The sequence below is a fragment of the Oryctolagus cuniculus genome, chromosome 17 (assembly GCF_964237555.1).
Source record: "Oryctolagus cuniculus chromosome 17, mOryCun1.1, whole genome shotgun sequence".
Lineage (NCBI taxonomy): Eukaryota > Metazoa > Chordata > Mammalia > Lagomorpha > Leporidae > Oryctolagus > Oryctolagus cuniculus.
In genome coordinates, this window is record NC_091448.1 from 62,970,976 (window position 1) to 62,995,892 (window position 24,917).

Consider the following 24,917-nt stretch of genomic DNA (forward strand, 5'->3'; position numbering starts at 1 on the left):
TTTTCAAGTGGGAATCCAGTGTCATGCTGTTTTCTGACGGTTCTATCATGGCTTTCATGGACTATCAAGCAACAAGCAACAAATAAATTTCCTTTAGTATGACAGAAAGTGTAATTCTGAATCAGTTCAAAATAATGAATTAATTAGAGAACCAATTTCATTTCAAATGATTCAAAAGGGCATCTTTTTTTCTGGTATTGAATGAAGTTAGAAAACTAGGACTAAACCAGGAAAGATGTGAAAATGTGAGAATTCTTTGGAATATTAGACATTAAAAATGGAGATGACAGCTTTGCTCCTTGTTTCAAATGGATGAAGACTATGAAAGTTCATCTAATCAATTCTGCACTCAGGAAAGTTTACCACCACAATCTATCAAGATCTATAGTTGTGTATGTCATTGATGAAGGTTCTAACAGTGAGACTATTAGGAGAGGTTGTAAGAAGGGGTAGTATCTCCAGAGGGTCAAATACAAGTCCAAAGCTTTACAGTTTAGGTAAAAACTGCATATCCAACATTATCAAATGCAAATTTTATTATCCCCACTGACTATATAGGTAATAGCTAACCAAGGCAATGTTTTCCTTTTCCTAGAGATTTATCCTGCAATAAAATAGAGTTTATCGAAAGACGTGCATTTGAGTCACTCCCTTTTTTGCAGTCTATGTAAGTTACAATTTCATCACATTTGGAATTTTAATAAATCTTCACTGTTCACCTTGAAATAGGGTTAAGATTCTACTTTACATTTGTAGTAGAAGGTTGCTAAAATTCTGTAACAGGTCCTTTTCCTCTCTAGCAAAAATACTATCAGGTACAAAAGTCAGAGTGAATCCCACAGAGCAGGGCTTCTCAGCCAACATGATTTTGCATTCAGGTAACAGCTTGCAGCCCTGCACGTGCTGCTGACACTGCGTGAGCTAAGCCCAGCCTGCTGTTAAGCCACTTACTATGTACAGGACAAACCTCCACAAGAAAAGCATTATCGAGTCCAAAATGTCAATAGCATTCAAGTTGTGAAACTCTGTTCCAGAGAAGTAAAGATCACACAGTACAAGTATGTCATGTAATATGAAAATAATATGATGAAATTTAATGTAAATGTGCAAGTATAATTCAGAAACCAAATCTTCCAGTACCAGTAAATTCTTTAGTGTGTAGATAAAATGTGGAAGTATTGTTTCATCTATAAAAATTAGAATCACTCCTGAAAGAAGAGTATTCTGAAAATATTTCTTTTTTTCTTCTTCATTCTCTTTCACTCGTGTCTTTTTTTGTAGAAATCTTGGTTGCAATTTACTGACAGAACTGAGCTTTGGGACATTTCAGGCGTGGCATGGAATGCAGTTTTTGCACAATGTGTAAGTGCAATAGATGATGAATACATATTTAAAAACCATTTGTGTATAAAAATGGTATATAGTTATGCTTATCTGGGTATTAAGCCCTGTATATAAACTCTGCAAAGAAGGTCTTCATTTCCATTTTTTTTTTCCAAAAATCTAACACAAAGTACTCTGGGAGAAAAAGGTTCTGGTGCTTTCTCAGGGTTACCTGCTTTTAAATCCTAATGCAAAAATAATTCCTGGGACCCAGCCAAAGGGCACATCTCTCCCCATCACCCACCCAGATCATAAGCTTTTTCCAAAATGTATTTAGCTCTCAATTTATAAATTATCTGTGGATACTAATAACTTTTGAAATAGGAAGAAGTGGCATATATGTTAAACTGTAGTGTTAAAAAAATAAGAAAATACACTGCTCTAGCCTAATCCCACATATTTTGTCCTGACTAAACTGCAACAGAAAGTGAGTTTTATTCACTTTCAACTCAACAATTCTGTGATGTTCAATGGCCCAAGGGAATATTAGATTCAAGATACAGATTCTCCACTAAACCTGATGTTGAAAGACTATCCACCTGTTCTGTGGTTCAGAATCCCAGCCAAACACAATTCATTCTGGTTATGAGGGAAGGTTTTAGGATGTGTTGGGGATGGACCAACAGTGCCTGCAGATCTTGAGGAAGAACACTGAGAGTCTGTTTTTACTTCACCCACACACCGGGAGCTGGTTCCTGGAGCCCCAACACCAAGTGGTTTTGGTAGCATCAGTAAAAATGGCCTCAACATATATCATTCCATTAGATTCCCTCCTAAGGGGCCGAGTTCCAGTACAGCTTTCTGTAGACAACACAGGGAGAAAATCTGTGGAATCACAGTGGATGAAAAGTAATGAATTCATTTAAGAACATTCACTGAGTGCCAGGCCCACCGAGTGCCAGGTGCTGTATTAAGTGCTGGGGGTACAAACTGGAACAGGACAGAAGCTTTGTCTCCAGAGACTTTCATGCCAGCAGGGGGAAGTTGGACATTGATGGGAAAATGAGTGACAGCCATGCTAGCATCTGTGCAGCAAGGCCAGAGAGTTGAGCTGAAAAAGTAGGAGCAGAGCTAGGGATGGCGTACAGTGCATGAGGCACCAGTTCATTTATCTCAAGTTTCTGTGTCCATCTTAAGCCAAAGAAAAAAAGCATTTGCTTCATGGTGATGCAAAAACCAGAGCTAGCTGGTATTGGAAACTAATCCTCTTATCATGCGATCTGAACATATCTAACTCATGGTTGCTTCAAAAATTGGCACAATGGCTGTAATACACCAAGTGTGTGTTGGGAGCGGGTCTCCTTTATTTGGGGACATATTCTTTTATTAGACAAATCTGCTTCAAGGAAACTTTTGCTATCCCCGTTGCCCCAGGAAGACACCAGTGATCTTATGACCAAAGATGAGGGTTTTTAAAGTGAAAACAATGCTGTTCACTGCATTACAGAGTCCAGAAAAGAGTGCCAGCTGAGCTGGATTCATCATGAACTGGAGCCTAAGCTTCAAGGCTTTACGCTTGCACGTGCCCCTTCCAAGGTCCTGGGAGGGGCTGGAGCAATTTTTATATTCATAATTCTGCATGTTTCATTATAAGGGATTCCCCAAATTAGGTTAGGCTCATGCTCAGCAAAATCTGCATTCACCCTTACTTTGCATGTACTACATGCAGCCCAGTAAACATTCTTCTGAATGAAGTCTCTGTGTAAAACAGCAGTGTGGTAGGATCAATCTATTGTGAATATGAAATCTACCTCAAAGACATGCCAAGAGCTTACCAGTGACATAACATTCTTTGAATAGTAATACTCATCAAATCTTTCAGTGAAATCAGAAATGAAATATATTATGGAAAATCAGCAGTAATTGATAATTCTAAACATTAAGTATACTTTATTTCTTCTGCTTCATTCATTTATGTCGCTCCCCCTCTTCGTGGAGGAACGACACAGGACCCTGCGTTGTTCTTTCGTCTGCTCGGCCCTCCCCAGGTTTGCTGCTGGTTCTTCCCAGGTTGGCTACCGTCCCTTCCACCTCCGTGGAAGGGCGGTTCCCCCTGCCGCTTTCCCCACTTCTGCGGGGGAGCGGCACACCGCCGGCTGGCTCTCTCGGGGGCTGCACAGGTGTTCCTTCAGATAGATGTTCCTGGTGCATGTTGTCTCTCTCCTCCTTTATAGTCCTCTTCCACCAATCCCAACTCTGCTACCCACACGCCGAGTACGCTGCTCTCCTCCAATCAGGAGCAGCTCCTGCAGCTTGTCAAGTTGGTGAAAGGCAGCTGGGTAGAAGCTGTTTGCTCCTCTCCCAGCGCCATATTGTGGGAGAGCAGATGCATAGAATAAGTCTTAATTCCAGTAACTTAGTCTAGTCCGAGTTGCTCCCAGTTGCTCCCCACAGATCCCCCTTTCTTTTTATTTTTGGCGTTGATACGCGCCTGTCTTTGGTGCCCCGCAGCACACACACTGCTCTGCTTGCTAGAGTTGCCCACAGGTGCTTACAAGCCCTACCAATCAGGCAAACTGAATCCGGGTCCTCTCTTCGCCATGTTGTGAGGAGGTTTTTAGGCGCTGATGCGTGCCTGTGTTCGGTGCCCTGCAGCGCATGCTCTGCTCTGCTAGAACTGCCTGCAGGTGCTTACAAGCCCTACCAATCAGGCAAACCGAATCCAAGCCTTCTCATTGCCGTATTGTGGGGAGACTTATTGATGTTAATTCGTGCCTGTCTTCGGTGACCTGCAGCGCATAAGCTGCTAGCTGCCTGCAGGTGCTTATCGTCTTACTAATCAGGCAGACCGAATCCAAGCTCTCTCATTGCCGTGTTGTGGGGAGGCCTTATTTTTCTCTATTTCTCTACCTCCGGGCATTCCTATTTCTCCTATTTTACTTCTATCTGCCAGCATTCCTATTTCTCTCATTTTACTTCTAAACTTGTTTCTCTTATCCCCGCGGTTTCCCGGCGCCCGCCCCGAGGCTGCTTCTTGGCGCCTCCCCCGCGGCGGCTTCCCGGCTCTGCGCGGCTTCCCGGGGCCCGCCCTGCGGTGGCTTCCCGGCTCTGCGCAGCTTACCGGCTTCTATTCGCACCCCGTGCGCTCTCCCCGTTTGTGCCCCGCGCGCTCTCTCTGCGCGTGGCGGCTTCCGCGAGTCACACAGCCCAGCTCACGTTTCCGCCACCGGCATTCAGTCCAAGTTCCCCGGGCTAACCTGGTGAATTCAACCTAGCTCACGTCTGCGCCCCCCAGTTTGGCTTCCCGTCTTTTGCTCCCCGGGCTAATCTGACGGATTCCAACCTGGCGGCCCACGTCTCTGCCTCTGGTTCCAGATTTTCGCCTTTTGCTCCCCGGGCTGACTTGAAGAATTCCAAGCTAGCTTACGTCTCCGCTTCAGCCTGCCCCCCCGCGGCTTCATCCTCCCTAACATTTTTCTCTACCCGGTATGTTTCCTAACTTTTCTTCCAACAACAATCCCCTCTCATTTCTCCTGGCTTTTCCCCACAGTCCGTATCCGAGTCTAAGTTTCTTCTAGGTTTCACTTTCGCTTTCAACCTGCAGTCCGTATCTGAGTCTAAGTTTCTTCTTGCTTTCACTTTAAATCCTAACTTCTTTCCCACAGTCCGTATCCGAGTCTATGCCTAGGCTTTCAATAGCTTCTTCCGGCACCTTTTCCATCCGGCTTTTCCCTAGGTTCTTTGCTAGTCTCTCTCTCCGGTATTTTCCCACTTCTTCCCGTTTCTTCCCTCTTCTTCCCTCCTAGGTTTCCTATCCGAGTCACGGCACCATTATGTCGCTCCCCCTCTTCGTGGAGGAACGACACAGGACCCTGCATTGTTCTTTCGTCTGCTCGGCCCTCCCCAGGTTTGCTGCTGGTTCTTCCCGGGTTGGCTACCGTCCCTTCCACCTCCGTGGAAGGGCGGTTCCCCCTGCCGCTTTCCCCACTTCTGCGGGGGAGCGGCACACCGCCGGCCGGCTCTCTCGGGGGCTGCACAGGTGTTCCTTCAGATAGATGTTCCTGGTGCATGTTGTCTCTCTCCTCCTTTATAGTCCTCTTCCACCAATCCCAACTCTGCTACCCACACGCCGAGTACGCTGCTCTCCTCCAATCAGGAGCAGCTCCTGCAGCTTGTCAAGTTGGTGAAAGGCAGCTGGGTAGAAGCTGTTTGCTCCTCTCCCAGCGCCATATTGTGGGAGAGCAGATGCATAGAATAAGTCTTAATTCCAGTAACTTAGTCTAGTCCGAGTTGCTCCCAGTTGCTCCCCACAGATCCCCCTTTCTTTTTATTTTTGGCGTTGATACGCGCCTGTCTTTGGTGCCCCGCAGCACACACACTGCTCTGCTTGCTAGAGTTGCCCACAGGTGCTTACAAGCCCTACCAATCAGGCAAACTGAATCCGGGTCCTCTCTTCGCCATGTTGTGAGGAGGTTTTTAGGCGCTGATGCGTGCCTGTGTTCGGTGCCCTGCAGCGCATGCTCTGCTCTGCTAGAACTGCCTGCAGGTGCTTACAAGCCCTACCAATCAGGCAAACCGAATCCAAGCCTTCTCATTGCCGTATTGTGGGGAGACTTATTGATGTTAATTCGTGCCTGTCTTCGGTGACCTGCAGCGCATAAGCTGCTAGCTGCCTGCAGGTGCTTATCGTCTTACTAATCAGGCAGACCGAATCCAAGCTCTCTCATTGCCGTGTTGTGGGGAGGCCTTATTTTTCTCTATTTCTCTACCTCCGGGCATTCCTATTTCTCCTATTTTACTTCTATCTGCCAGCATTCCTATTTCTCTCATTTTACTTCTAAACTTGTTTCTCTTATCCCCGCGGTTTCCCGGCGCCCGCCCCGAGGCTGCTTCTCGGCGCCTCCCCCGCGGCGGCTTCCCGGCTCTGCGCGGCTTCCCGGGGCCCGCCCTGCGGTGGCTTCCCGGCTCTGCGCAGCTTACCGGCTTCTATTCGCACCCCGTGCGCTCTCCCCGTTTGTGCCCCGCGCGCTCTCTCTGCGCGTGGCGGCTTCCGCGAGTCACACAGCCCAGCTCACGTTTCCGCCACCGGCATTCAGTCCAAGTTCCCCGGGCTAACCTGGTGAATTCAACCTAGCTCACGTCTGCGCCCCCCAGTTTGGCTTCCCGTCTTTTGCTCCCCGGGCTAATCTGACGGATTCCAACCTGGCGGCCCACGTCTCTGCCTCTGGTTCCAGATTTTCGCCTTTTGCTCCCCGGGCTGACTTGAAGAATTCCAAGCTAGCTTACGTCTCCGCTTCAGCCTGCCCCCCCGCGGCTTCATCCTCCCTAACATTTTTCTCTACCCGGTATGTTTCCTAACTTTTCTTCCAACAACAATCCCCTCTCATTTCTCCTGGCTTTTCCCCACAGTCCGTATCCGAGTCTAAGTTTCTTCCAGGTTTCACTTTCGCTTTCAACCTGCAGTCCGTATCTGAGTCTAAGTTTCTTCTTGCTTTCACTTTAAATCCTAACTTCTTTCCCACAGTCCGTATCCGAGTCTATGCCTAGGCTTTCAATAGCTTCTTCCGGCACCTTTTCCATCCGGCTTTTCCCTAGGTTCTTTGCTAGTCTCTCTCTCCGGTATTTTCCCACTTCTTCCCGTTTCTTCCCTCTTCTTCCCTCCTAGGTTTCCTATCCGAGTCACGGCACCATTATGTCGCTCCCCCTCTTCGTGGAGGAACGACACAGGACCCTGCATTGTTCTTTCGTCTGCTCGGCCCTCCCCAGGTTTGCTGCTGGTTCTTCCCGGGTTGGCTACCGTCCCTTCCACCTCCGTGGAAGGGCGGTTCCCCCTGCCGCTTTCCCCACTTCTGCGGGGGAGCGGCACACCGCCGGCCGGCTCTCTCGGGGGCTGCACAGGTGTTCCTTCAGATAGATGTTCCTGGTGCATGTTGTCTCTCTCCTCCTTTATAGTCCTCTTCCACCAATCCCAACTCTGCTACCCACACGCCGAGTACGCTGCTCTCCTCCAATCAGGAGCAGCTCCTGCAGCTTGTCAAGTTGGTGAAAGGCAGCTGGGTAGAAGCTGTTTGCTCCTCTCCCAGCGCCATATTGTGGGAGAGCAGATGCATAGAATAAGTCTTAATTCCAGTAACTTAGTCTAGTCCGAGTTGCTCCCCACACATGTACATTAAGTCTTAACTCATTGGCTTCTTTCTAAAAATTGTTTTAGTCACTTCATTGGTCCTCACAAAACAAGTTTCATAGTTTAGTAGTGGAAGGACTCTAGAGTGTAGAGAGGGGCTCCCTTATCCAGACAGAGCACATCCACATGCTCACTCGTCTGTTACTCACAAGCACTGTGGGTGACTAGGAGGAGAGTCCAGGCTTTCTCCCTCCTCAGATATTCGCCCCACTGTTGACACTGTAGGTGAGCTGGGTGTGGTCGTACACTGAAGGTCAGCCATGGGCATAGCCTCCTTCAGGCAAGCTGTGGATACACCTGCATTTGCACACTGCTGGCACAGTCCTCCCTCTGTGGTGTGTCCTGGAATCCAAACAGCATCTCCCCAAACTCAGAGAGAGGCATAAACCTTACAGATGAAGAGAACAACTCAGGTCTGCCCTTTGGGGGTGTTTTGTAAGGGTTCACAAGTTTTCACATTGTCACTTCCTGCAACTATTACACTTTTCTTCTCATAATCTTTTCATCTGCACCATATTCTCATCTGTGTGGCAAGAGGTCTTCTTTTCTCTTAAGGTAATTCTTCCTCTGCACCGTATGCTTCTCTTAAAGTATTCTCTTCATTGGCTTTAGGGTTTTTTTGTTCTTTTACTTTTTTCTTTAAGATTTATTCATTTATTTGAAAGTCAGAGACACGGCTGGTGCTGTGGCACAGCAGATTAAAGCCCTGGCCTGAAGCGCCAGCATCCCATATAGGTGCCGGTTTGAGACCTGGATGCTCCACTTCCAATCCAGCTCTCTGCTATGGCCTGGGAAAGCAGTGGAAGATGGCCCAAGATTCTGACAGCTCACTGGGATGCACTTTGGAGAGGCTCAGCTTCATTCTGCATGCTCATCTCCATTCATTTTCTTTTTTTTTCTTTCTTTTTTTTTTTGCAGGCAGAGTGGACAGTGAGAGAGAGAGACAGAGAGAAAGGTCTTCCTTTGCCGTTGGTTCACCCTCCAATGGCCGCCGCGGCCAGCGCACTGCGGCCGGCGCACCGCGCTGATCCGGTGGCAGGAGCCAGGAGCCAGGTGCTTTTCCTGGTCTCTCATGGGGTGCAGGGCCCAAGCACCTGGGCCATCCTCCACTGCACTCCCTGGCCACAGCAGAGAGCTGGCCTGGAAGAGGGGCAACCTGGACAGAATCTGGCGCCCCGACCGGGACTAGAACCCGGTGTGCCGGCGCCGCTAGGCGGAGGATTAGCCTAGTGAGCCACGGCGCCGGCCCTCATCTCCATTCATTTTCATTCTCTCTCTCTCTCTCTCTCTCTCTCTCTCTCTCCCCCTCCCTCCCTCCTTCCCTCCCTCTGTCCCTCTGTCCCTCTATCCCTCTATCCCTCTCCCTCACTCTCTCTGATACTGGGCATACAGGCTATTTTTTTTTTTGGAGAGTTTGAGGTTTTTTTGTTGTTGTTGCTCATTTTACACATACTTCTCTTTTCTTATTATAATTCCTGATTTGGTTCAAATGTAGACAAAATAACTTAGACAAAGTTCAAACATTATCCAACATTCACATGGTTACATATGACTTTGAGTATGCAAGTAATACATCTCATAATTTTAAAAAATTTTGAGAAGCAACAAATCAAAAATAAAATTAATCCACAATCCAAAAACCTAAACCCAAATGTTGCTAAGACATCAGTCTATTCCTAAAGCAGATGTTTCTTTTTTTTAACTTTTATTTAATAAATATACATTTCCAATGTACAACTTCTGGATTATAGTGGCTTTTTCCCCCCATAACCTCCCTCCCACCTGCAGTCATCCCATCTCCCATTCCCTTTCTCATCCCATTCTTCATCAAGATTCATTCTCAATTCTCTTTATATACAGAAGATCAACTTAGTATATACTAAGTAAAGATTTCAGCAGTTCGCACCCACACAGAAACACAAAGTATAAAGTATTGTTTGAGTACTAGTTATACCATTAATTCACATAGTACCACACATTAAGGACAGAGATCCTACATGGGGAGTAAGTGCACAGTGACTCCTGTTGTTGATTTAACAATTGACACTCTTATTTATGACGTCAGTTATCACCCGAGGCTCTTGTCATAAGCTGCCAAGCCTATTTTTAAGGCTACCACTGAGCTTGCCAGGGAGGAACTGTCTAGGGCAAGTTAAATACACAAAACCCACACAAATCTCACTATTCTTAGAGAAAGTCAGCCAATTTTCTTGAGTAAATGCCCCACAGGTGGCTGCAAGCCTTTGGTTAAATTTCCAGAATTATCAAAAACTTGATTCTGACCACTTTTACCATTTTGTTGTTCCCTTTATGAAGGGATACATTTTCAAATGTTCTCACTCCACTGTTTACATAGGTTTCCACTGATGTCACCTACAACATGCTTTTAAATCTCTAGTCTCAATGACTCTGAGCTAAATATCTAATCGTGGGATAAGATTAGGGAAAAGGAATAAAAAGAGAAACTAATTTTCATGAGCGCTATCCTGAGAAGGTTGATGAAATTTTCAAAGTACTTCTATATTTAGTCATCTCAAGCTTCAGATTAAAGTGACAAATATTTGGACCCTTTTCTGCACACATATTAGACACAGTCTGGGGCAGGACTGAGCTCCAGCTCCAGCTTTGCTTCTTACAAGTGCAGTGACCTACAACAAGTTACACAGCCTCTGTGACTCAGCACAATATATATCACAATAGGCTACTGGGGTACAATACCTATCACAGAGGTTACTGGGAACATCCAGTGTTGAATGCTGAACACAGATGCTTGGCAGCCCAATCAATATCATCTGTAAGAATTATTATTTTCACAGTCTGTAACAGTACAGTACGTTTTTGAGTAGAGTTAAACTAAAGGCAGTTTTTTTTACCTGTTTTTGTTTTTGTTTGCTTGCTTTAAAAACTTTAAAAATCTATTACAGCATTTAGGAATGAAATTTCCCACAACACGAATTTATTCATTGTATTGGTATGGAAACAAAATGTGATTTCTTTACTCAACAAATATTTATTAACCATGCAGTAAATTTCAGGCACTATGCCACACACAGGCATAACAAAGACAATAACATATGTTCCCTGCCCTCAAGGGGCTAACAGGCCAGGAGACTGACAGGCCAACAAGCAACGTAACAAAGACTGTGATGTGATGTGATGCAATGTGACGTGATGTGATGTGATGATCAGTGTGATGTGATGTGACGTGATGATGTGATGTGATGTGATGTGATGTGATGTGATGTGACGTGATGATGTGGTGTGATGTGATGTGATGTGATGATGTGTGATGCGAAATGAGAACACCAGTGGAAGAACGTGACAAGAGTATGGCTTTGACGTGGGTTCTTTTTCCATCAACTAAATGAATTAAGTCATGGCTTGTTTAAAATTTCTAAAGATGAAAGGCAAGCACCTTGAATTATGGAGAACACAGGATTAGTGTTTCCTACACAAAAAAGGGCTTCCCTATCAGTGTGGTCACTTCTATACATCTTTCTTTTTTAAGACACAGACAGCTCCCGTCCACTAGTTCACTTCCCAAATACCTGCAATGGCTCGGGCGAGGCTAGGCCAGGCCCAGGCTGAAGCTGGAAACCAGAAACCAGTCCACGTCTCCAAGTAGGCAGCAAAGAATCAACCAATTGAGCCATCACCACTGCCTCCCAGGGTCTGCATTAACAGGAAGTTGCAATTAGAAGCTGGAACTGGGAATCAAACCCAGGCATCTGATTTGAGACGTAGGTATCCCAATCTGGGTGTTAATTGCTAGGCAAAACACTGGCTCCACTTCTAATTAGGGCTTTTCACCTAAAAAGTTCTTTTGCATACTTTTTGTTTATTATGCATTTTTTTGTATCTTTTCTCTTTCTCTTCTCCATTCATCCTCTAAGAGACATAGGTAGTTCCCAAAGAACAAGTGCTTTTTGAATTCTAAGGGTGATTTATAAGTACACAGAAAGTAATTTTAAGCCTAAAATGTCTACACAAAAAAGAATATAATTTCTCATACAATCTTGTGCTTATTGAAAGGCCAATAACTTTAATTCCATTGCATTTTTCAGAAATCTCAATCGTAATCCTCTGAAAAACGTTGAAGATTCGTATCTTTTTAAACTGCCAGCATTAAAATATCTGTAAGTATTAAACTAATCCTTTTTTATTTTCATCAAACATTAAATATTTGAGATTGAGGCTAAAAAGTCATGATTTTAAATTAGGTTACTGAAAAAAAAAATAGGTTACTGAAAAAAAGTTATTGACTGAGGCAAGAACTGAGAAAGAATTTATCATGGGAAAGACAGCTGGCAGAGGGAGACAGTGTTACATGCAAATACATGTTAGGAATACCATCTATCCCAAGCAAAGAGGTATAGATGTAAATTTTTTAAAGAAAAAAATAAGAATTAAAAGAGGTCAATGTAGTATAAAATGAAAAATAAGACAATGGCAGAAAAAGGTGTAGGTTCCACTCTTCAATGCCAAGGTCATTAATCTGATGATGCAAATAGTAAAGTCATTTCAACCAGGGCTTTCTGGAACTGTCTCCATGACAAACTCTTGAGCTGTCTTGCTTTATAGAGAAGCCAAAACTGATGTAACCACATCTTCCTGAAACAACCTTTTTAAAGACAGATCTTTTTATTGAGGTCCATACCATGAATGTTTGGGCTTTCTCCTTCAGAGACTTGGGAACAACACAAGTACCACTTACCACAGTTGAGAACATCCTCATGATGACTCTTCAATTGGAAAACCTGTAAGTTATCTTTTTCTTAGGTTTATTTCCATGTAAGTCTGTAGACTTGTTTTCTTAAGTCAGGCTTATGGAGGTATAATTTTTATGTATTTCAATTCACACTGTAAAGTTTGCTGAGTTTTGGCAAACACGTGGTTATGTAACCACCACCAAATTCCTGATGTAGAACATTTCTATCAACCCAAAAAGATCCCTCATGGTCCTTTCCAATCAATCGTCTCCTCCCATCCCCAGACCCAGGCCCTGCAAACCACTCATCCTGTTTCTATTCTTGTAGTTTTTCCTTCCACAGTGTCTTATAAGCAAAATCATGTAGTAAGTGTAGCCTCTTGTGTCTGGCTCCTTTACTCAGCATAATCCTTTAGAGATTAAACTACTATTCATGTTGCTGCCTCTACCTATTGCTAAGTAATATTCCAATTGTGTAGTTACACCAGTTTATCCATTTCATCAGCTTATAGAACTGTGTTTTCCAACTTTTTGCAATTATAAATAAAGCCACTAACAGCACTCACATGGAGGTCTGTGAGTGGATATGTGTCTTCATTTCTTTGGTGTAAAGATCTAGGGGTAGGACAGTTCATTACCTACTAAGTGTATATTGAACTGTTTAACACACAGCTAAACTGTTTGCCAAGTAGCTGCTGCAGTCTGCACTCTCACCAACAATGTTCGAGAGTGGCAGTTGCAACATGTGTTGTCCCAGTCCTCAGATTTCAACTTTTTTAACAAACATTTAGAAACTGGACATTGTGGCACAGCATTAAGATACCACTTGGGGGGCCAGCACCATGGCTTACTTGGCTAATCCTCCACCTGTGGCACCGGCATCCCATATGGGCACCAGGTTCTAGTCCCAGCTGCTGCTCTTCCAATCTAGCTCTCTGCTGTGGCCCGGGAAGGCAGTGGAGGATGGCCCAAGTGCTTGGACCCTGCACCCGCATGGGAGACCAGGAGGAAGCACCTGGCTCCTGGCTTCAGTTCGGCGCAGCTCCGGCGGTAGCGGCCATTTGGGGGGTGATTGGGAGGTGAACCAATGGAAGGAAGACCTTTCTCTATGTCTCTCCCTCTCACTGTCTAACTCTACATGTCAAATAAATAAATAAATAAATAAATAAATAAATAAGATACCACTTGGGATGCCTACATCCCGTATCAGAGTGCCAAGTTTGAGTCCCAGCTACTCTGCTTCCAGCTAATGTGCACCCTGGGAGGTAGCCGATGGTAACTCGAGTATTCTGGTCTCTGCCACCCATGTAGGAGACCCACACATTGAGACCTATGTCCTTGGCATAGTCCTGGCCCAACCCTGGCTGTTATCAGCATTTGGGGAAGTGAACCAGCAGATGGAAGGTCAATCAATCAATCTCTTTCTTTCTCTCTCTCTCTCTCTCTCTCTCTCTCGTTCTTTCAAATAAGTTAAAAAATAAAACTTTTTTTAATGTAGCTCTTCTGCCAGTAGATAAATAGTGGAATCTCTATATGTTTTTTTAGTATTTAAAAATAGTTACTAGAGAGTCAATCAGTTCTCTCACCAAATGCCACCAAGACCAGCATTGGGCTGAAGCTGGAATTGACAGCTGGGAATTCAACCCAGATCTCCCATGTAGGTGGCAGGAACCCCAGTTACTCAACCAAAGAAAGGCAGAAGAACTATATTAGCAGGAAGCTGGAATCAGGAACCAGAGAGAAGAATCAAATGCAAGTGCTCAAATGCGGGACTCAGTCATCCTAACGCTGGCACCTTGGGTACACTCACTGCAGTTTAAACTTAGACTTCTCTAATAACTGACGATACTGTTGTGCAAATATCTTTACCAAGTGTCTATTCAAATCTGTTCCCATGTAGTAATTTGATGGTAATCTTAGGGAGTTTTAAGAGTGTTTTATATGCTCTGGGTATGAGTACTTTCTCTCAGATGTATGTTTAGTAAATATCTTCTCTCTGGTTGTGAGTTATCATTTCACTCTACTAAGTGTACCTTCTGAAGAGTAGAAGTTAATTTTTTTTTAATGTTGATGAGCCTATAGCAACTTTTATCTTGTATGGTTTGTCCTTTTATTGTGCCTTTCCTGAAAAAAATCTTTCAAATAACCCATTGTCTAATCTAAAGTTACAGAGATTTTCTCCTGTTTTCTTGAACTGTAGAGTTACATTTAGGTCCATGATCCTTTCTAGTTAATTTTCATGCAGAGTTTGAAGTATCTCAAGTTTTGAAGTTTTAAAAAGGATTTCCTTAGAGCCCTATTCTGACATTTTACCATAAACTCACTGCAACTTCCATTGTGACCTCCCCCCTGCCAATTGGACAAGCTAAACAGAAACTATGATAAGGCTAGTTGAGCGGACTCCACAAGATAAGAATGGGGAAAGGCCTCTCACAGCATACCCTGCCCTAATCACTTCTGTCAGATCACCTCCTTGACTAACGTTCCCACATCATCAAGTCCACTGGTTTCTGCTCTAGCCTCCTCTTCCTCAACCTTGGGCAGCATCTGCCACAGTGGATCCTCCCAGGTCAGTGAGAGGCCTTCCTCTCCAAAGAGTCAAAGCTCTCATCATCAACAAGCTTTCTCAGTTAGCCAAGGCTGTGGTGTTCTAGCTGCTTTTTTTCATACTTGACCATCAGTGGACAGGAAAAGTGCTAGCATTTTCTGGAGCCATGTGCAACCAAGGCTATAAAAACCTGAAAGCAATTGTTACACTGGAGTTCATTATTGGAAGTCCTCAGGAGTTTAGACAAAGCAGGCCAGCTCACTTGTGTCGTGACTCATAAGCGATGGTCCTTAATGCATTCTTAAAGACTTACTTATTTATTCGAAAGGCAGAAATACATGTAGGGTTTTTTTTTTTTTTTTTTTTTTTTTGCCAGAGTGTTTTGGCTTTCCATGCCTGTAATACTCTCATGGGCTTTTCAGCTAGATCCGTGTGCCTTAAGGGCTGATTCTGAGGCCAGAGTGCTGTTTAGGACATCTGCCATTCTATGGGTCTGCTGTGTATCTCACTTCCCATGCTGGATCGTTCTCTCCCTTTTTTATTCTATCAGCTAGTATTTGCAGACACTAGTCTTGTTTATGTGCTCCCTTTGGCTCTTAGTCCTATCATTATGATCAATTTGAACAGAAATTGATCACCGGAACTAGTGAGATGGCATTGGTACATGCCACCTTGATGGGATTGAATTGGAATCCCCTGGTATGTTTCTATGTGGGTGCAAACTGTTGAAATCTTTACTTAATATATGCTAAACTGATCTTCTGTATATAAAGAGAATTGAAAATGAATCTTGATGTGAATGGAAGGGGGAGGGAGAGGGAAAGGGGAGGGTTGCGGGTGGGAGGGAAGTTATGGGGGGGGGAGCCATTGTAATCCATAAGCTGTACTTTGGAAATTTATATTCATTAAATAAAAGTTAAAAAAAAGAAGAAAAAAGAAATGCAGAAATACAGAGAGAGAGAAAGATCTTCCATCTGCTGGTTCCTAGCTCAAAAGACCACAACAGCCAGGGCTTGGCCAGGCCAAAGTCAGGAGTCGGAGCTTATTCTGAATCATGTGGGAGCAGGAGCCCAAGCACTTGGACCATCCTCTGCTGCTTTCCCAAGTGCATTAGCAGGGAGCTGGACCAGAAGCGGAGCAGCTGGGACTTGAACCAGTGCCTATAAGGGATGCTGACACTGCAGGTGAAGGCTTAACCTGCTACAGCACAGCGCTGGCCCCTTTATTGCATATTAATGTGCAATGGTCTTTAATACTTAAATATTATCTAGTAAGAATAAGTTATACCTCAGGTCATTAGCAATTTCAAAAGATTTTCCAATATTTTTTAAAATTTTATTTATTTATTTGACAGATAAGAGTTATAGACAGTGAGAGAGAGACACAGAGAAAAAAGCCTTCCGATGGTTCACTCCCCAAATGGCTGGAGCTGCACTGATCGAAGCCAGGAGCCAGGTGCTTCTTTCCAGTCTCCCATGCGGGTGCAGGGCCCAAGGACTTGGGCCATCTTCCACTGCTTTCCCAGGCCATAGCAGAGAGCTGGATCAAAAGCAGAGCAGCTGGCACTAGAACCAGCGCCCATATGAGATGCCGGTGCTGCAGGTGAAGGATTAACCTACTGCACCATGGTGCCGGCCCCAGATTTGCCAATATTTTTGAAAATAATGATTTGGGGCCCAGCGCTGTGGTATAGTGGGCTGTCTCCACCTGCGGTGCCAGCATCCCATATGGGCACCAGATCCAGTCCTGGCTTCTCCTTTTCTGATCCATCTCTCTGCTATGGCCTGGGAAAGCAGTAGATGACCTAAGTGCTTGAGCTTCTGCACCTGCATGGGAGACCCGGAAGAAGCTCCTGGCTCCTGGCTTCAGATTGGCCCAGCTCTGGCCATTGAGGCCATTTGGGACGTGAACCAGCTTAAGATGGAAGATCTTTGTCTCTGTCTCTCCCTTTCTGTGTTTGTAACTCTACCTCTCAAATAAATAAAAATCTTCTAAAAAATAAATATTTTATCACTGACATCATCCCTAGTGCATCCATTTTAGTAAGCAGCAAAACTACAACATTCTCTATGCAAGATGCAGTGTTCCTGCCAGAAATGGTCCCTAGTGGGGCTGGTGTTGTGGCATAAGGTGAAGTTGTCTGTGATGCTGGCATCCCATATGGGAGTGCCAGTTCAAGTCCCAGCTGCTCCACTTCCCATCCAGCTCCTTGCTAATGAACCTGGGAAAGCAGCACAGGATGACCAAAGTGCTTGACCCCCTGCCACCCAGGAGAGACCTGAATATAGTTCCTGGCTCCTGGCTCCTGGCTCCTGACTTCAACCCAGCCCAACCCCAGCTGCGGTGGCCATTTGGGGCATGAACCAGTGGCTGGAAGACTTATTCACGTTCATTCTTTCTCTCTCTCTCCCTCCCTCTCCCTCTCCCTCCACTCATTCTCTCTCTCTCCTGCACCCAACCATCACTCTGCCTTTCAAATAAATAAAACTTTTTAAAAAAAATCTTAGCCACTCAAAAAAATAAATGTTCCCTGGTGATTATATTCAGTATTGGTCTTAGAAGGATAAATTGAGGTGCATGCTGTAAAACAACTGATTTGAATGCCTCAAAAATCCCAATGCCATGAAACACTGCAAAAAAGGAACAGTTCTAAACTGAAGAAAATTAAAGAGCCATGAAAATAAAATGCAATGCCTGATTTAAAAGTAGCCAAGACATGTTTGGGACAACTGAGAGCACCTGCATGTGGACCACAATAGACGGTGATGTTAATGTTAAAGCTGACTGGGTGATAATAGTGTTGTGGATATGCAGGAGAATGCCTTTGTTCTTAGGAGACGCAGACTTCAGGTTTAGCAAGAAAAGGTCATCATATCTACAGCTCATTCTCAAATGGTTTGTCCAAGAAGTGCATAGAGACACACACGTGGAAAGTGAATGTGGCAAAATGTTAGCAACAGTTGAATCTAAGTGAGAGAACATGTAAACTCATGACACCAATCTTTCGGATATTTTTGTAGGCTTGAAAATTTTCAAAATACGAAGTTAGGGGTAGAAAGGACTTAACGAAAATTTCCTGTTAGAATTGAAGTCTAGTAAAACACTAGCTTAGCATTCTGAGTGCATTCTTTCTTTTTTTTTTGTTTTGTTTTGTTTTTAACTTTTATGTAATGAATATAAATTTCCAAAGTACGATTTATGGATTACAATGGCTTCCCCCCCATACCGTCCCTCCCACCCACAACCCTCCCCTTTCCCACTCCCTCTCCCCTTCCATTCACATCAAGATTCATTTTCGAATATCTTAATATACAGAAGATCAGCTTAGTATACATTAAGTAAGGATTTCAGCAGTTTGCTCCCACACAGAAACATAAAGTGAAAAATAATAGATGATTTTTTTAAATGATGATGAAATCAGATCAGACCTATTGTCATGTTTAATCCCAGTGAGAGTCAAGTTGGGAGTTGATAATTTCTTTTTTTTTCTTTCTATATGAAGCTTTCCCTGGACCCAAAGAAGTAACATTAGTCATCTGTAACAACTCAACCATTGGTTATTCTATTGGTTAGAAAGAGCCTGGCCCACTACGTGTAACCTACCATAGTTTATCTATTCACCTATTTGTGAACACTTAGGTTGTTCCAATTTGGGGGTATTAGAAATGAAGCTGTTTGCACTTACCCCCCCTGTAGGAACTCTGTCCTTAATGAGCTGTACTATGAGAATTAACTGCAAAACTTGTTCTCAAACAGTACTTTTTATGTTGTGGGGTGGGGGGTTGGTGCAAAGTGTTGAAATCTTTACTTAGTATAGAGTTGCTCTTTTGTATATAAAGTCAATCAAAAGTGAATCTTAATGAAGAATGGGATGGGAGAGGGAGTAGGAGGTAGGACGGGAGTGGGGGTGGGAGGGCAGGTATGGAGGAAAAAACACTATATTCCTAAAGTTGTACCTATGAAATTGGCATTCATTACATAAAAGCTTTAAAAAATAAAACAAATAAAAATTAAACTGTTTACGATGGCAGGCATTTGGTGCAGCCGTTAAGCCACTACCTGGGATACTCCAATCCCACATCAGAATGCCTGGATCCAAGTCCCGGCTCTGCTCCACCCTAGCTTCCTGCTAACATGTACCCTGGAAGGCAGTGGGTGATGCCCCAAGGACTTGAGTTCTTGCTCCTCACATGGAAAACCAAACTAGTTTCTGAGCTCCTGGCTTTGGCCTGGCCCAGCCCTGCATGTCGCAGACATTTGGGGAGTAAACTACCTAATGAAAACATGTGGTCGGCACCGTGGCTCAATAGGCTAATCTTCCGCCTTGCGGCGCTGGCACACTGGGTTCTAGTCCCGGTCGGGGCGCCAGATTCTGTCCCGGTTGCCCCTCTTCCAGGCCAGCTCTCTGGTATGGCCCGGGAGTGCAGTGGAGGATGGCCCAAGTCCTTGGGCCCTGCACCCGCATGGGAGACCAGGAAAAGCACCTGGCTTCTGGCTTTGGATCAGCGCGATGCGCCGGCCACGGCGGCCATTGGAGGGTGAACCAATGGCAAAAGGAAGACCTTTCTCTCTGTTTCTGTCTCTCACTGTCCACTCTGCCTGTCAAAAAGAAAAAAAAAAGAAAAGATGTGTTTGTGTGTGTTTCTCTCTCTTCCTTCCACAGAAACTTTCGAAATGATAAATTTGAAAAAAAAATATAATGAAAATAGACTGACAGTTTCTTAAAAACACACACCTACCATAAGTTGCAGCCTTTCCATTTCTGGGTATTTAGGGAAGCACCACCTGACACATCCCAGGGCACTCCCTGGCAGGAAACAGGGATCAGAAATGGAGCCAGGCACTCCAGAAGGGGATGTGCTTGTCCCAAGCAGCATCTTCATGGCTGGGCTAAACACCTGCCTGGTCAAATTACTTTCACTCACCCATCAGTGAGCAAGTGTTCCTTTTTCTCCACATCTTTTCCAACAATTACTGCAGTCAGTCATTTTTCTGGGACCAGAGTAGTTTCTAATAGTGAACACTTCCAACAGGGATGGAGAAGAGTACTCCAGAGGTTGGGGGAAGTCCTCCTGTGCACTCCCAACCCACAATGAGACTTGTGAACTGGAAGGAGACACCCCTGAGTCAAACGACAGATCCATGGTGCCCAATGCTCACCCTGTTGACTTTATTTTGGATACACCACACCCACTTCCATGCCTATGCCTCCTTGGGCCACCTCTCCCTCCTTCCTTTATTCTCATATTCAAGACCAACAATTGGGCACCAGGCTCCTACCCAAATGCCCTGGCCACACACATACCTCAAGAACGCCTTTGCTGGCACCTTGGCTCACCTGTTTGACCCACCCAAGGAACCCCTTTACAGGTAACTTAATTCTCTGTCTCTATTCATAGGATCTTACCCAGCCATATGGCCTGCTGCCTCTGCCAATTTAAACATACTATCGAGGTTGTCTGCAACACCGTCAAGCTTCACTGTGACAATGAATGCCTGCCAAATACGACACATTGCCGTGAGTCGGAACTTCCTGAGGATCTTTTTTTAATATTTATTTGTTTTAAATTTCTTATTTTAAAATTTTAGGGTCAAGTTTAAAGTAACAATGTAATTAATTGCTGAATTTTTATTCATTCATTCAGATTTAAACTCCCTAAATTGCTACACTGCTCCCTTGCTGAAAGTCAGGTTCGCAATCACCGCTATGTAATTTAATAACATAGTTACCGCTATGTAATTTACATATGCACAAAGGATCATGGAAAAGAGGTGGAAGGGGAAGGAAGCAATGTTGGGAACCACACACGTGGTGTTCTGTGCTCTTGGGTGCTTTGCTTTTCAATGATAACTCATTTGCACACAGTCTATAAACTGGTTTTCTACGTGTTGGGCCTCAAGGGCCCTCTGTCTTATAGAACAGGTCTACACTGCTCACCGCGGTTGTTTGTTTTTGCACTTGTATAAAAGAGTACAAGTGATGCTGTTTTATTTGGAGCCGGGGAGTTTCTGGTTCCATAACCAGAAATGGCTGCCTGGCTCCTCTGATGGAGTCGGAAGGCTCCTCCATGCACTTGTAGACTGTCCAACTCTGAACCTGCTCTGAGTCTCACGCTTTTCTATCCACAGAACACTCGGGTAATTTTAAGTATCCTTCTGTAGATGAGGGTTATTACCACTGATGTCGTGACTTCCAAAATGTGACCGCTTTCTTCCTTAGACAGCTTGAATTCGGATCTCAGTCAGGGATCTGAGGCATTAGCACAGTGATAACTGTATACCCATCTACACAGTGTTGCTCACCTTCCAGACCAGTTTCCTACCAATTATATTATTCCCTTTGTCTCAAGAGGTGAGAAGGACAAGCATTGTTAATCTCCCTTTACAAGGGTGGGAAAGAACACACTGAGGTGAGGAGCAAGGCCCCTTGGCTTGACCATCTCTGCCCTCGCTCCCCTTACATGCCTATCTTTTGCCATGGACACCTGTGATGGCAGCAAGAACATAGGGCCACAGGGAGGGAGGGAGGGAGGGAGGAAGCCTTGGGCTCCCTCAGCATGAGGCAGGACTGTGGAATGATGTGGCTGAGAAGCAGGGGCAGAGCCACAGAAGGGGCAGCTGGGTGGGGCCATTTGTCCTCCAGCCTTATTCTAAGCCTGGAGTGGTTGGTCATTGGAAACCAATGAAATAATACTGATCATAGTTACTGCTTTTTAACACTGCGAACTCTTCTGAATGCCACTCTCAAAAATATCTTTTTCTCCTTTATTGTTGCCATTTCATAGGTTTGAGTTTGGTTTTACTTTTCTCTCTAAAGTCTCAATGGTACCCCAAATATTGGATTTGACTCCTAATTTAATTGATCAGAGTGTAGGGCTGTGGACTGACATAAAGCTGTCCCATCAGTCTTCCGTACCAAAAAGCAGTCTCTTCTTTTTTTGACAGTTGAAGAAGCATCTATAGGGAACCCAAAGGGGGCATTCATGAAGATATTGCAAGCCCGGAAGAACAACACCAGCAAGCAGCTGACTATTGAGCCAGGGAACCCAGTATCAGAGAGAAACAGCGTGGACTTCCCAGGCCGTATGAGTGAACAGCGGGACTTCAACAATGAAAGTGACATTATTAGTGCACTGAATTACATATTGCCTTATTTCTCAGAGGAAATTCTACAAAATGTAGAATCAACATTATTACCATTCATTACACTGCTTTTTTCAAATGTGCAAGATAGAGATAAGTCCCTGAGCTACGTGAAAACCCACATAAGGAGGCCCTCTCATCCTTACAGAAATAAGTTGAGAAAGCTCTATTTTCTGGAGAATTTGTTAGATGAAGAAATTCAAGAAAAAATCGATGAGGTTAAGAAGGAAGAAAAGGCCATGCTTATGCAGCCTATCCTGTTAGGTCCTCAATTTAACCCTCAAATCCTCCAAAAGAAATCAGAAACTGCCCCGTCACAGGAGAACAGCCTGGCAACCATGCCAAGTGTGGGGTACAGGCTGCAGAGAGTGAAAAAAGTCATCAAGGGGCCAAAGGGCTTACGGGAAAGGCACCTCCAGGAGATGAGGAAGAGCCTCGGGAGGAGACGGGGCACCTGGCCCTTTGCGGAGAGCATTGGGGGAAGAAGGCTTGGGAGAGCAGGCTCCAGGGAGCTGAAGGAGCTTCAAGTGGCTCAGAGGCCCAGGCAGGTGGCCGGAAACTCCTTGCACACGGAGCCCTTGCTCACAAAGGAACGTGAGGCTGCAGCCTCCTCTTTCCTGAAGAAACACATCCTGGGCAGGCCTTCTACCTCCCCTGCAAAATCTCTCTCTGAGATCAACAACAAAGGAAAAGACTTAACCTACACCATTTTTGTCTTAGAAGATGCCAATGCTAAAGCTAAAAATAAGGCGGCAGGGAAACCAATCTGGCATTCCAGACAAAATTACCGCTTTCACAAAACTCGCTCTCACCTGGTCCTCCGAACCCCCAAGGCCAAACTGAGTCGGAAGTTCAGAAGGAAAAATTCCCTCAACAGGCTGACGGCTGGGAAGAGGCCTCCGTTCCCTGCACTGCGGAGTCTCATAAACTCCCCCTCCGGAGAGGCTTTCTCATCCCCTGGAGGCCTGCATTCTCAGGGGAGTCCTCCTCTGAGAGAACCTTCTATAGAAGACACTAGGGAGGAAAACCATTCCGGAGGTCGTGTTTTTGAAGAAAACGTTTTGCCAGAAAACACCACTGCACATGAAGAAACGCTCCCTGGCGACAAAATGCACACAGATCCTTCAGCTACAGATTCTGCTGGGACCGAGTTCGACCTAATGCCGACTGTGGACCAAACCAAGGAAACACAGTGGGAATACCCCAGCGAGGGCACTGAAGCCCCCACCACGCCCGCAGGCTTCACCTACCCCGTGATGCTGTCCCAGGGGCAACAGTTTGAAATTCAGCTGAATCCGCAGCTACAGTCCCTCATCCCCAACACGGACATGAAAAAGCTCATTTCTCACGTCATCCGCACTCTGAAAATGGACTGCTCTGAGGCCCAGGTGCAACTGCCCTGTGCCAAGCTCACCTCCAAAACAGGCATCCTGATGAAGCTCCTCAGTGAGCAGCAGGAAGAAAAGATAGCCAAGGAAGAATGGGACGCAGAGCAGTGGAGGACCGAGACCTATATCAATGAGAGTACAGAAGCCCCGAGTGGACAGAAAGAGCAGGAGTCGAGTAAGGTGAGGACAGGAGACCTGCACTTTCCCATCACTTAGGAGACCCCACGCGGGAAGACCAGGGGCTCCCAGTCCAGATCCCTTGGCTCTCTGAGCCCTGGTCTTCCCACTCCTTGAATGTCCCACCTGAATCGCCTGACTCGCTCACACCCATGGCAGACCCTGGCGGCTTTGATGACCTGGGGTCTTCTGCTCCCTCCCGGGTGCTGACCTCGCCTCAAGAGTCCACTGTGAGTTTGCTTCCTTTTTCTGGAACTGCCCCCAGAGCCAGAACAGCTTGCTGTTCCAAAGCAGTATTTCAATAGGCTGACTCGACAACAGAGGCTACCAGAGGCGATTCCCGTGCTAGACGGGGATCAGGATCAGCCTCCGGCTCTGCCTCCTCGACTGGAAGGAAATGCTCACCAGTCATTGGAAGCACTCGTTCCGCCTCTAGACAGTCTTCACAAGGAAACAAGTTGATTGTTTCACCCCTGACCCCCAAGAAAGATCTAGCTCGGCGTCAACGGCTTCCTAAGGTTGTTGTTGGAACTCCAGACAAAGCGGCCAAGCTTCAGGGTCAAAATCAAGTTTTGCTGGCTGACTATGGGGTCTATCCTGGTGGTTTTCCTACAGAATCCCAGGAGAACCCAGGAGAACCTGCACAGCCCTCTGAGCAGGCTGAACCATCTCAATTCCTGATGGAAGGCCAGACTCAAAATCCAGAGACTCAGGAGCCCATCCAATCCTCCTCTGCACAGCAAGAAGAACAAGCTCCGCCTCCACAGCCCGTTGAACCAGATGAACTTTCTTCACCCCAGCAAGAGGGCCCAGGTGCAGACCTGCAGCAGCCCGAGGAAGAAGCATCTCCGTTGCAGCAGGAGGCCCCCGCTCAGAATCCATTTGCTACTGCAGAAGTAGTAGGTCAGGCATCAGTGTATCATGATCCTAACACTCCATCCTCACCTCAGATTGTAGCTCTCCAAGCAAACTTCCCCAGCGTCACACTGAAACCTGCAGACACGGAGCTGACAGAAGCCTCAGGGGCAGGTGAGGAAGTTCAGTCTACTCCAAGCACGGAGCAGGCTCCAGCTCAGCCTCTGGGGCATGCTGAGGGAGCGGGACTCCCCTCAGCCCAACAAGAGGCCCCAGTGCAGACTCCGGACTTCCCTGGGAGGGTGGAATCTTGGACTCAAGAGGGTCTAGCTCAGACCTCAGATCTCCCTGAGGAGACTGGACCTTTCTCTACCCAAAACGATGCCACAGCTCAGCCCTCAGAGTATGCTGAGGAAGTCAGCCCATCTGTAGCCCAGCAGGGGGCCCCAGCTCAGCCTCCAGGCCTGCCTGTGAACACTGAATATTCCTCCAGCAATCAGGAGCAGCCTGCTCAGCCTTCTGAGTCTCCTGAGATCGAACCTTCTAGAAGCCAACTGGAAGCCCCGGAGAAGCCTTCGGCACTCCCTGTGG

The 24,917-nt window shown here is 45.6% G+C and overlaps 1 protein-coding gene across 1 annotated transcript; it reads left to right on the plus strand.

Annotated features, from left to right (window-relative positions):
• Positions 1 to 572: 572 nt before the first annotated feature.
• On the plus strand, positions 573 to 24,793 carry LOC138846276 (leucine-rich repeat-containing protein 37A2-like). The gene is made up of 6 exons (XM_070061614.1): positions 573 to 667; positions 1,282 to 1,362; positions 11,572 to 11,643; positions 12,192 to 12,266; positions 20,163 to 20,281; positions 21,709 to 24,793. The coding sequence occupies exons 2-6, from the start codon at positions 1,343 to 1,345 to the stop codon at positions 23,508 to 23,510; spliced, it is 2,088 nt and encodes a 695-aa protein (XP_069917715.1). The 5' UTR covers positions 573 to 667; positions 1,282 to 1,342; the 3' UTR covers positions 23,511 to 24,793.
• Positions 24,794 to 24,917: the final 124 nt, after the last annotated feature.